This window comes from Alexandromys fortis, unplaced genomic scaffold (genome assembly GCF_014885135.2).
Source record: "Alexandromys fortis isolate MF-2015 unplaced genomic scaffold, M_Fortis_MF-2015_v1.1 scaffold_32, whole genome shotgun sequence".
Classification (NCBI taxonomy): domain Eukaryota; kingdom Metazoa; phylum Chordata; class Mammalia; order Rodentia; family Cricetidae; genus Alexandromys; species Alexandromys fortis.
This window is the reverse complement of record NW_026067938.1, coordinates 3130954-3143452: the sequence shown is the minus strand read 5'-3', so window position 1 is coordinate 3143452 and position 12499 is coordinate 3130954. Positions and strand designations below refer to the sequence as shown.

The following is a 12499-nucleotide window of genomic DNA, read 5'->3' as shown; positions in this document are numbered from 1 at the left end:
GAGAGGTAGCTGTATCATTTTTTTGGTCCAGTCTTGTTGAAATAAGAATGGCGGCGGGGCTGCGTCCCCAACACCCCGGCCGCTTGGCTAGCTCATGCCCGAAATAACAACACACAAACTGTATTCATTCAAACACTGCCTGGCCCGGCTAGTTCCAGCTTCTTATTGGCTAGCTCTTACATATTGTTCTAACCCATTTCTAATATTCTGTGTAGCCCACGAGCTGGCTTACCAGGGAGGATCTTAACCTGCGTCTGTCTGGAGCGGGAGAATCATGGCGACTCTCTCACTAAGCTTCTTTTTCCCAGCTTTCTCTTCTGTCTACTCCGCCTACCTAATTTTCTGTCCTATGAGGGCCGAGGCAGTTTCTTTATTATTAACCAATGAAATCAACAGATAAGATACAAGACCCACCTCCATCACAGTTTATGTGTAATGGAAAAGTGGAGGGCTTGTATCAAGTCCTGGCTAGAATAGTCTGTTAGGCTGGATCATCTCAGCTAACCACCTGCACAGCCTGGAAACATCTCTCTGCATGGTGGCAGAAATCCATCATGCTTTCCTACCTGCCTAAGCTTGGTCCCACAGTCTGCCTAGGTGTGGTCTCAGAATACTTTCTTCCTGCTCTGGAGCAGGAACACAAATATTCGGTCCCATAAAAGCCATTGAAATGTTCTCCCTGGCAGCACAGCCTGGAAAGCTGCATTTTAAAACCATGCTGCTTTTTTCCTGCTCTGGCTACTGAGTCAAGGAAATTTCTCTGCAGCACTCTGCAGGCGCGCAGCAAAAAGTTGTATTAAATTCTGTTGTGTGTGTGTGTGTGTGTGTCTACAATTCCTTTTCAAGCCCTCTCAGGTTTTACATTGAGTTCATTATCATGTCATTCTGTAGTAGTGAGAAGGGGCCTATGTTCCCAGCCTCGCTAGCTTATGCCCAAAATAATCACATGGAGATCTGTATTAATTAAATTGCTGCCTGGCCCATTAGCTCTAACCTCTTATTGGCTAACTCTCACATCTTGATTAACCCTTTTCTATTAATCTGTGTATCACCAGATGACTGTGGTTACCAGGAGAGATTCAGCATGTCTGACCTGGAGGCCGGCTCCATGGCTGCTCTTCTTTTTTCCCAGAATTCTGTTCTCTTTTTCCCACCTATCTAAATTTTGCCCTATCAAAAAGCCTAGGCAGTTTCTTTATTTGACCAACGAAGACAACACATAGAAAGGAGACCCTCCTACACCACATCCCAAATGATGAATTTATGCCATATTAGAATATTGCTTCCTGGAATCTCTTTAAATATAAGAATAGAACAGTGATAAGGGATTCCCCTCTACATGCTGTGAATATGTCTTATTACCATAGGTTAATAAAAAAAAAACTGTTTTGGCATATTGCAGGGCAGAATAGAGCCAGGTGGAAGAAATAAAGAAAATGCAGGAAAAAGGGAGATGGAGTGAGGGAAACACAATGTAACTGTCAAAGAAGATAGATACCAAAACCTTACTGACAGGCCACAGCCTCATGGTAATACACAGGTTAATAGAAATGGGTTACTTTATGATGTAAATGTTAGCTAGGAATATGGCTATACTTTTCGTCAAACCATGTTGTAATTAATATTGTTTTAAAGTGATTATTCAGGTCTGTGTGGCCCAAAAACCAAACTACAGTCTCTGTTTATATCATAATAGTCAAGTTAGATGTAACATAATGTCTGCCACTTGGCAATCCCTGTAAGGTTACTGCATATACTAAGTTTTTTTTTAAACCTTAGGCAATCTATTTCTGGGAGAATTTTCCATCCCTTTCTGTTTGTTTAGCTTATCCTTTATAGTATGATTTGACCTTTCTATAACTGCCTGAAATGTAGGATTATTTGGTATGCCTCTAATGTGTTTTATATTATAATAAGCAAAAAAAACATTTCATTTTCTTGGATACATATGCTGGACCATTGTCTGTCTTTATTTGTGCAGGTATGCCCATGATGGCCGTAAATTCTAATAAATGTATGATTACTGAATCAGCCTTTTCTGAGTTCAAGGCAGTTACCCATTGAAAACCTTAATATGTGTCAATGGTGTGCTGTACATATTTTAAATTTTCAAATACTGTAAAATAGAACATATTCATCTTCCAGATCTCACTCTTTTGAGTACCCTTTGGGTTACTACCTTCAGGTAAAAGTGTTTGATTATAGAAAGTGCAAGTAGAATATCTCTTTATAATCTCCTTAGCTTGTTACCATGTAATAGAAAACTCTTTATTTAAACCTTTGCTATTTACATCATGTTTCTTATGAAGTTCTGAGGCCTTGTGCACACTTCTAATCAATAATTGATCAATTTCTGATTACCTTGTGCTCGAGGACCTGGCAGGCCCATATGGGATCAGATGTGATATATATATATATATATATCCCATATATATCCCATATATATATGGGATAAAGCCTATTCCTGATTATATCTTGAACCTGTATGAATAAAAAAAGTCAATTCTGTACCATCTAGTATAAATTTAGCAATTTCAATATAGAAGACAGTGCTTTCTGCATATTGTGAATAAATAACTATATGGAGAGGTTCTTTAAAATCCCATAGTAACATGAGAATAACATATAATTTTGCCTATTGAACCGAATTATAAGGGCTTTGTTCCACCGTACTTAATTCTTCTGATTTGTAGCCTGCCTTTCCTGATTTATTTGCTTCAGTATAAAATTCATGGGCTCCAGTTATTGGTGTGTAACATATAATTTGGGGAGAATCCAAGTAGTTCTTTATAGGGTTAATTCTATCACTTTTGGGATACTTTATATTAATTTCTCCTCAAATATTAACACAAGCTCTTTGCCATGGATCATGGTCTTACCATATTTTTAAATTTTATCAGCAGTAAAAGACACTATAATCTCTGTTGTATTCCCGCTAGTTGATGAAGTCTCAATTTTCCTTTTATAATAATTCAGAGACTTTCCCACATAAATTTTGAATTTTTTTCTTGTGGTAAATTTTTTTATGTGGTAAAAAGATCCATTCTCAGATAATATCTCCTCTTGGCATTAAATTTTCTGTAGGGTAAATTCTAAAAGACAAAATGACTAGAATACAATTAAGATTTGGATTCACTGTATCTACAGGTATGTCATATAATTTCTCTTCAACAACCATCAATTCTTTTTCTGTTTCAGCTGTTAATTCCCTGGGTCTATTTAAGTCTTTGTCACCATCTAAGGTTTTGTTCAAATGAAGTATTAGATCAGGTGTTATCCCAACAGCCAATCATAGGCAAGAAATATCTCCTAACAATCTTTAAAATTCATTAAGATTCTGCAAATGGTCTCTCCTAATTTGTGCCTTTTGTGTCCTAACTTTTTGTAAACCTATTTTCTATCCTAGGTAATTGATAGAATCTACACTTTGCATTTTTTCAGAAGCAATTTTTAATCTTCATTTAGTCAAACCTTTCTTTGGTTATTCAAATATTCATTATAAAGTATCTGTATTTGAATCAGACAACAAAATGTCATCCATGTAATTTTTAAATTAGAGACAGTATTTGCTTGCATATTTTTTCCATATTTTAACTGATATTAGCACTATAGGGCTGAAGCCTTCCTTTCTGTCCTCAGTCCCTATACATTCAACCCAACTCATGCTTTGTTTAACTTGAAATAAGGTTCCAATTATAGGAATTGAATATATGCCTCTTGAAGAGGCCAGTTTGGATGCCAAGATTATGGCCTGATATATGACTTAATCCTTTTTCTGGTTCTTGAATCCTGTCCCAAACATTTACAGCTGCTCTATTACATAAGGACAAAGTACATTCATTGTAATGAGACTGTTCTTGAGGATCAGAGTAAGGACCCTCGCCAAGAATTTGATCTCAAATTCTTTTGCTTTCTCCTGGTGCTCTAAATTTTTTACCTCTTCTCTCCAATAACACTTCCAAAAGCAGCTGAGGTCTATTTTCTAGGACCACTAAGATTAATTGAAGCCAATTGAGTGGGACAGCCTTAGTACTTGAATCCCAGGTTTTCAACATTTCCCTGACAAATGGTGAATGTAGGCCATAAAAAACTATTGCTTGCTTTATTTATTTTAGATCACTCATACATATTGGTTCCCATGCATATTCTATAACTACTTTAGGGTACTTTGTGCCAGATGGTCTTTCCGAAGAAATTATCAGATATGCAGCTGAAACTCTGTATAAATCATCCCCAGATCTGGCACATACTGATGAGGCAAAATTTTCTTTTGTACCTTTTTTCCCTGCTCATCAATTACAGTAAATTCATCAATCTTTTCAATTCTTTTTATTTCTGCCTTTTAAAAATCTGAATATCCTATCCAATGTTCTGTTCTAATGTCCTCATTGAGGATTCCAAGTTATGATTTTTTTCCGGGGAAAGATAATGTCTCATCTTTGGATATATCATAACTTTTCAACAGATTCAGAATAGTAAAACTCAATAGGACAAATTCTTTCAGGTAATTTTGTCAAATTGATGCCATCCTTCTCCATAGTATTTGGTGAAGGAGGGTCTTCTTTCTATGTGTTGCTTTCATTGGTTGAATAAAGAAAACTGGCTTGGCCTTTTGATAGCGCAGTCCTTAGGTGGGCAGAGTAGACAGAAAAGAATGCTGGGAAGAAGAGCAGAGTCAGGCAGATGCCATGCTTCTTTTGCCCAAGATGGACACTTGTTATTAGTAATATTTGTAGTTTTTCAGATGTTACCTATTAAACATTTACAATGTCATTTACAATGAATTGGGTAGGTGTAATAATTATTATCAGCCAGTAGGTGTCAACGGTTGCAACCATGTGTCCAAGAGACACCAGCAGCAGTAAATAGCGGTGTTGCTTACTTAGGTACTGAAAATATGCTTTGTTTAACAAATTAAGAGCAGTTATTAGGCAATCATATGAAAGTTGGGGCCCAGGAAAAAGAGAAAATTCAAAGTTTTCTGTCAGTGCGAGTTGCGGGCTGTGTACAGCACAGGGATCATAGGCAGCAGCAGTACGTGTTGATGTGTAACACACAGAGAGACAGCATGTGGATCACCAACTGGGGAGCTCTGAGTAGCAGCCTGCTGCATCTGAGGGCCAGGTAGAACCATGGTTGGAAGAGTCAGTGCCCAAGGTGCCATGCGGCTGGTGTACCGATCCAGAAATTTGTAGAGTGGTCCCCACGTTCAGGCACCAGATGACGTAGAAGATACAAAATAATTCCATACTAGTTCAGAATTATGTATAATTTACTTATGAGAGAATCACAGATCACTGTCCTAAATCAAAGTCCTCTGCATGAATGAAGAAAAGGAAGAGAGTCTAGCAGTCAGAAGGAAAGTAGGAAGCAAAAAAGGGAACATACGCTTTACATCTCCATTTATAGAATAAGAGATCATGCCCGAGTGAGCATGGTATCTTAAAGGATATTTGCTGAAGGCGCTGAAGGAGCTCCCACAGTACACTTCCACAAAATATTGTCCCCCATTCAAAAATGCCTCTAGAATTTAACATAAAGGAAGACATAGTTTCCCAGTAATTCTATCCTGGTTCTACCTTTTTAAATTCTATGTACCCTCACAAGGGACTTCTAAAAGTTCCTCAGACAACCACTGATGTTTACCCAATAATTCTCATAAAGACAAATGAAAGGCTACAAGGATTAAAGCAACTGACATTATGACTATCCTGTACATATACCTTTAGATGTTGTAATTGAACAGTAATGAAGAAAACAGAAAAAGAAATGAAATGTGATTTTCAGAAATTTATACAAAAGTACATTTTTATTAAATTTTGAATATGCTGGAAATCGAATCTAGAACTTTCTTCAGTGTAAGTCACTGGTCAAACCTTCAACCCCAGAGTTATGTTATGAAGGTCTACTTTAAACAAATCGTTTATATTGAGTGGTTTAAATTTTTTTCATAAAAATTAAAAAAAATACAGTGTAAGTTTTATAATATATTCTTTAATTTTTAAACTTATGTTTATGTTATGAACAGCTGTTCATAACATTAAAATCAAATCAGGAGGGAACTTCTTTTAAATAAAACTTAATGGAATAGGCAAAGGAAAAAGTAGAAATACAGAATGGTTCAGGGACTAGCAAAGACACTGCAGGAGTGATTAAACACCTGTGCTTAAAAGTCAGCAGACCTGGAGCTTTTTATTGGTTTCTTATTAGCACCTTACTTATAAGAAATAAATCTTATGACAGTTCAGCTAATCTAAAGTGTAGGGTGAAAATGAACCTGTGTTAAGGAAGCAATATTTACAGAATTGCTCAAGAAGAGCATTAAAACAACCTAAGCCCTGATATTTCAAAGAAATACTTAAAAAGCTAATGCAGAAATATTTTAAAATATTCTGGGCATTCAAGGATAGTTAAGTTTTTATGTAAATTTCAACCAAGTAATTCAAGATAAAGTAGAATGAATGAGAAACATGAAGAAACTTGAATCTAATTAGACATAGTGATTATAGATATATGATTATATATTAGATGTTATGCATTTGGTTAGCCTTGTCTATCAACTTAATGCAGTGGAGAGTCATCTGAGAAAAGAATCCTGAACTGAAGAATTGTGTAGATCAGAATTACCCTTGGACATACACGTGTGAACATTCTCTTTTCAGCAGATTGGTGTAAGAAAGCTCAGCCCATTGTTGTATGGGTGGTACAATTCCTAGGCAGGTGGTCCTCAGCTATTTAAGAAAACTATTTAAAGATGAACCTCTGCCAGCAATACAGATAGTAAGTCAGCAAACAGTTTTTCCAAGGTTGCTGTCTCTGAGTTCCTGCTTGAACTCTTGTCCTGAGTTCCTGCTCTGACTTTAGTCACTGATGGTTTGTGACCTTGACTGAAGAACCAAATAAACCATTTTCTCTCCAAGTTACTTTAGGTTAGGGTACTTTATAACAACATCAGAAGGCAATACAAGACAGTATAATATAATTTCTAAAAAGATACTATAAATTAAAACTTAGTTTGTACTGTTAAAGTTACTGTAAAATAAAGAATTCACAACTAAAATTAACAGCCCCAAGAGTTTACAGCCCTGACAAAGGCAAATAAAAACTATTCATCATGTATACTGAATATATCACTGAATACATGACTGAATTTTCAACACAAGATCTGTATACAAAAAATTTTTGAGACTTTCAATTCCTCCAGGATTTTTTAAAGCACAAGGTACCAGGTTAAAATCACACAAAATGGAAATACTTAGCAACTTGTGAATTTATTGTGACTTTGACTAAAACAAGAGCAAGTCAGTAAAAATTTTGAGAAAGGGTAAGCTGAGGTGGGGCAGCCTTGTTCCCTTGCACAGGAATAGCCGAAGGAGGCAGGAAGAATGAGGCTGGTTATTAGCAGTTGTTGGAGACTTGGGAAAATAGAAGAATGCAGCAAGCTGCAGTGTCTGCAGAGAATCAATGGTGTCACTGTCTCTATCCAGAAGGTTCTTTTCTCTATAATTATTCTCTGGTGTTCTTACAGAAACTGGGAAGAATGTCAAGAAACCTATCCTTGTGAAAGCTAGGGCATGGGAGAGCAGGAAGTGTTGGAAGAATCACAAAGCTCTACTCAATAATAATATTCAATGTAATTAGGGGCCAGAAATTAGTGTAGATATTGACACAACTAAATCAAATCTTCCACAGATTTTTTTTTGCTAATTAATACTTATGGAATGTTCTCCAAAGTTACAACAGAATACAAATGTGTTTTAGTTAAACTGAATATGCAAAAGTTTGCATATATTCTTTTTTTTTTTCAATGTTCAGTTTCCTTTAATGACCCCCATCTCCCCTGAAGGGTAGGTGCAGGCAGCTAGGTGACGGCAAGACATGTTCACTTGAAGATCTTGCCTTGATTGACGGCTTTGCCCACATGCTGGAAGGCCCCCTCCCAGGAAAAGTACTCTCGAACCAGGGTCTGGGTCTCCTCGCTACCAGGATCCAGTTTCCGCCATGTATATGACTCATAGTCCACCTGCCAATCTGGACTTAGCGGAAAGGCAAGCTCTTGGCCTCTGAAGACCCAAACGCCAGAAATGGAGCTGCTGTTGTTGGTTCCAAAGAGGATGACACTAGCGAAGGCATTCTTCCTCAGTTTGTCCAATCGCTGGAACATGCCAGTGATGAGGTTGTAACTCATAAAGGTCTGAGTGAGCTACTCAGGGAAGCGATATTCAGCATACCACAGGGACCAGCCATCCTTATCAAAGTGCTCCCAAAAATATGGCAGCGCCACGGAGAGGGTGTCCTCGTTGGAGTACTTCCGCTTAAACTCGTCCAACACAAAGGTACTCTTGGGCAAGTGAGCAAAGGGGTCCTTGGCCTTAGGCTCAGCAGCCAGTGCCTGCTCACACTCATCCATCTCCTCAGGAGCTGGGGCAGCTGCCTTTTTCTCCTCTTTCCGTTCAGCCTGGGGCTTCTGTTTCTCTTCTCGTGAACCCTTTTCTTTCCTTGGAGTATCTTTTTTAGGCTTGCTCTCTGCAAACTTCTTGGCATCAAACTGGGCCATCTTTTCACACAGCTTCACCTCCCCCAAGACTGCCCTGAACTGGGGCTGGTTAATGCAGGTGAGGAACCATCGGTTGGTATTGGGGAAGGCCTGGCGAAAAGAAGGCTCTAAGACCTGCTTGTAGAGCCACAGAAGGGTACAAACAACTGTGATATCAGCCAGAGTCACTCGCTCACCCACCAAGAAAGTCCTTGTCTTCAAATGAGTGTCCAGCAGCCCCAGGATTCGCCTCACCTCTTCTTTTGCATTTTCGGTGGCCTGTTTGTTATGGTGCATGATGCCCAAGGTGGGGAACACTCAGGTGCTGGCTGGAGGGACGATATCACTGCCAGCAAAGCTCACCCACTGCACCACCTGAGCTGCTGCCTCTGGAGTACTTCCCCGCAGGTCCTCGTTGCTTACATAATAGGCGATGGCATTGCTCTCAAACACGCAGAATCCATCATCACCCTCAAATGCTGGAACCTTGCCAGCAGGAAACTTTCTGAGAAATTCAGGGGTGTGGTTGGTTTGGCCAAAGTGGAAGTGGGGTGGTGAGGAGAGCACGCGGACCTGAGCCCCACTGTACTGAGCAGCAATGAGGGCCTTGAAGGCTCTCCAGTTTTCAGGATATGTGTACAGGGTCCCAGCCGCCATGGTGATTCCGCAGAGAAAGGGGGTGGGGCTGTCGGTGCTCAGTTTGCATATATTCTAAGGCAGACATTAAAGAAGTAAAATATGAAGTACTTTGATTTAAAATGAATTAAAACTAATTTAAATCAACCTCTCTCAGAACCCAGAAATACCACTCTTGGGCATATATCCAAAAGATGCTCAATCATATTATAAGGACACTTGTTCAACTATCCTTATAGCAGCATTATTTGTAATGGCCAGAACCTGAAAACAACCTAGATGTCCTTCAACCGAAGAACTAATAAAGAAAATGTGGCACATTTACACATTAGAGTACTATTCAGCAGTAAAAGTATAATGACACTGATGGGGGAAGGTAATTGGTTAATTATAATAAACCAACTACTTGGCCTCATAGCTTAGAACATAGGTGGGTGGAATAAACAGAATAGGATGCTGGGCGGAAGAGGAAGTGAGGTCAGACTCTGCTCTGCTTCCGGAGAGATCCGACAGCTCCGCTCTCTGGACAGAGACACCATGATGGACGGAGGCTAGAATCTTCCCGGTAAGCGCACCTTGGGGTGCTTACAAACATTACTAGAAATGGGCTAGTCCAGGTGCAAGAGTTAGCCTAGAAGAGGCTAGATAGAAATGGGTCAAGCAGTTAAATGAATACAGTTTGTGTGTTGTTATTTCGGGCATGAGCTAGCCAAGCGGCCGGGGTGTTGGGTCCCCGCCGCTGCTCTTATTTCAACATGACACTTTTAAATTTGCATGTAAATGGATAGAAACTAGAAAAATAACAACCTGAGTGAGGTAACTCAGACCCAGAAAGATTAACATGGTATGTACTCACTCATAAGTGGATACTAGCGGTAAAGCAAATGATATTGAATCTATAGTTCATGATCCTAAAGAAGCTAAGTAACAAGGTGGACCCTAAGAAAAACATACATAGATCCATCTGGAAAGGGGAAATAGACAAGATTGTCTGACAAAATTTTGAGCGTTATGGTGGGAGAAGTAGGGAGGATGAGGGGGAAGACAAAGGGAGAAGGGGACGGTGGAGACAACTTGAGGGAACGGGAAAGTTGAGATGGAAAAAGGACAGAGATGAGAGCAAAGAAAGAGATATTTTGAGTGAGAGAACCATTATGGGGCTAGCAAGAAACCTGTCAATAGAGAGACTCCCAGGAATTCACAAGGATGACCCCAGCTATGACCCTAAGCAACAGAGGAGAGGGTGCCCTATCTGGCCTTGCTCTGTAGTCAGACTGATGAATATCTCATATATCACCATAGAACCTTCATCTAGCAGCTGATGGAAACAGGCAGGGATATGCATCAGAGCATGGACTGAGTTTCTAAAGTCCAGTTGAAGAGTGGGAGGAGTGAAAATATGAGCAAAGATGTCAAGACCATGATGGGGACACCTGAACTAATGGGAGCTCACCAACTCCAGCCAGAAAGAAAAGGAAACAACACAGATACAAACAAGTCCCTCTGAATGTGGGTGATAGATGTATGGCTGGGACAGACTGTGGGGAAACTGGCAGTGGCACCAGAATTTATCCCTACTCTTTTTTTCTGACTTTTTTGGATCCTATTCTCTTTGGACGGATACCTTGCTCAGCCTAGATATAGTAGGGAGGACCTTGGACTTTCCCCAAACCAATGTCCTTGACCCTCTCTGAGGAGTGGATTTGGGGTGTGGTGGTAGGATTAAGCAGAGGAATGGGGATGAGGGGAAGGAATGGAACTGGGATTGGTATGTAACATGAAAAAAGATTCTTTGTTTTCTTTTAAAATAAATAAATAAAATTTTAGCTATTTTAAGTTAATTGAAAATAAAACACAGATGATATTCACTACTTACTGAATTGAAAAAAAGGAAAAAAAGCAGAATAAATAGCTGATAAACACTTGAAATTTTCAAAATAATTTGTATTTATATTATTTGTTAAATGCTCTATATAAGCTAGTGAGATGGTTTTCAGGTAGGGTGCCTCCTGCCAATCAAGCATGCTGAGCTGTATTTTATTCCTGGGGTTCACATAGTAGAAGGAAAGAACAGATTCTAGCAGTTTGCCCTCTGGCCTCCACACATATACCAGAGTATGCCCAAGTTTCCCACCATAATTAATTAATTAATTAATTAATTAATTAAATCCAGAGATTGAGGGTGAGGTGAAAAGAAAATAAAAACCATATCCTAGCATGATGACTCAGAGATTATGATTACTTGATATGCAAGCGTGACGGTCTAGATTAGAATATATAGTATCAACAAATCCTACCAGGTGTGGCTCCATTTTCCTATTCCCCTAACATTGGGATCCAAAATTTATCAATCAATCAATCTCAGCTCACTAGTCAGTCAGGTTAGTCAAAAGGTGATATCATCAGGAGATCCTAAAGGAAATCAACATTTTCCTTTGTCTTTAGCATGAATGGACTTGCATAGCCCTGTGCATATACCACTCCAGAACACACAAAAACACACAATTTTCCATAATGGAGATGACAACATAGCATGAGGCTTCAGCACTTACATTCCAGAATGTGCTAAGAGTCCAAGTGTATAACATTAGTTAATCATCTCAAAAAAGCTTAAAGGTCCAAGAAAGTGTCCTAAATGAGTCAAAACTACAACAACAACAAATACAGAAGCAAACAATAACAATAGCAATGTAAGTGGATAAAAAGCAGAAAGAAATAATTTAAATAAAAATGAAAACAATTGAAATCAAAGCTCTCTCTTTAATTTTTTTTTCATTAAATTTGTCCTGTTGCTATATTTATCAATGCCAAACACAAGGAATTGAAAACACAAATTACAAATTTATATGAGCACAAGTTACAATAAAGGAAATTACATTAGTACAGACCCAATAGATCTTCATCTAGTAATACAATATCCAATTAATAAATCCAAAAATCAGCTTTAAAGTGATCAATTTACTAAAGTTCCAAAAAATTTAAAACTTATGCCTGAGGATCTATATAACTGGTCAGAAGTATGTGTACAAAAAAATTCCCTTTATACCTTCCAAAAAAGACCTAGTTATATGTTCTAATGAATTCTACAAACCATTCAAGAAGATATAATTCATATTTCAAAACTATATTATTAGAATAACTATGACAGCAATACTTAAATAAGCTCAGAAGATCAGATAGGAATTTAAAATAAAAAAAAATACTTAAAAAATTATTGCTGGGCAATGGTGTTGCACGCCTTTAATCCCAACACTTGGGAGGCAGAGACAGGCAGATCTTTGTGAGTTTGAAGCCAGCCTGGTATACAAGAACTAGGATAGGCTCCAA

General features: G+C 38.5%; 2 protein-coding genes across 2 annotated transcripts; both read right to left on the bottom strand.

The window, feature by feature from the left end:
- Positions 1–7849: 7849 nt before the first annotated feature.
- LOC126504811 (elongation factor 1-gamma-like) lies at positions 7850–8868 on the bottom strand. The gene has a single exon (XM_050147332.1). It carries the CDS (start codon positions 8831–8833, stop codon positions 8204–8206), a length of 630 nt encoding a protein of 209 aa, XP_050003289.1. The 5' UTR covers positions 8834–8868; the 3' UTR covers positions 7850–8203.
- LOC126504812 (elongation factor 1-gamma-like) lies at positions 8855–9193 on the bottom strand. The gene has a single exon (XM_050147334.1). It carries the CDS (start codon positions 9191–9193, stop codon positions 8855–8857), a length of 339 nt encoding a protein of 112 aa, XP_050003291.1.
- Between the last annotated feature and the right edge of the window lie 3306 nt (positions 9194–12499).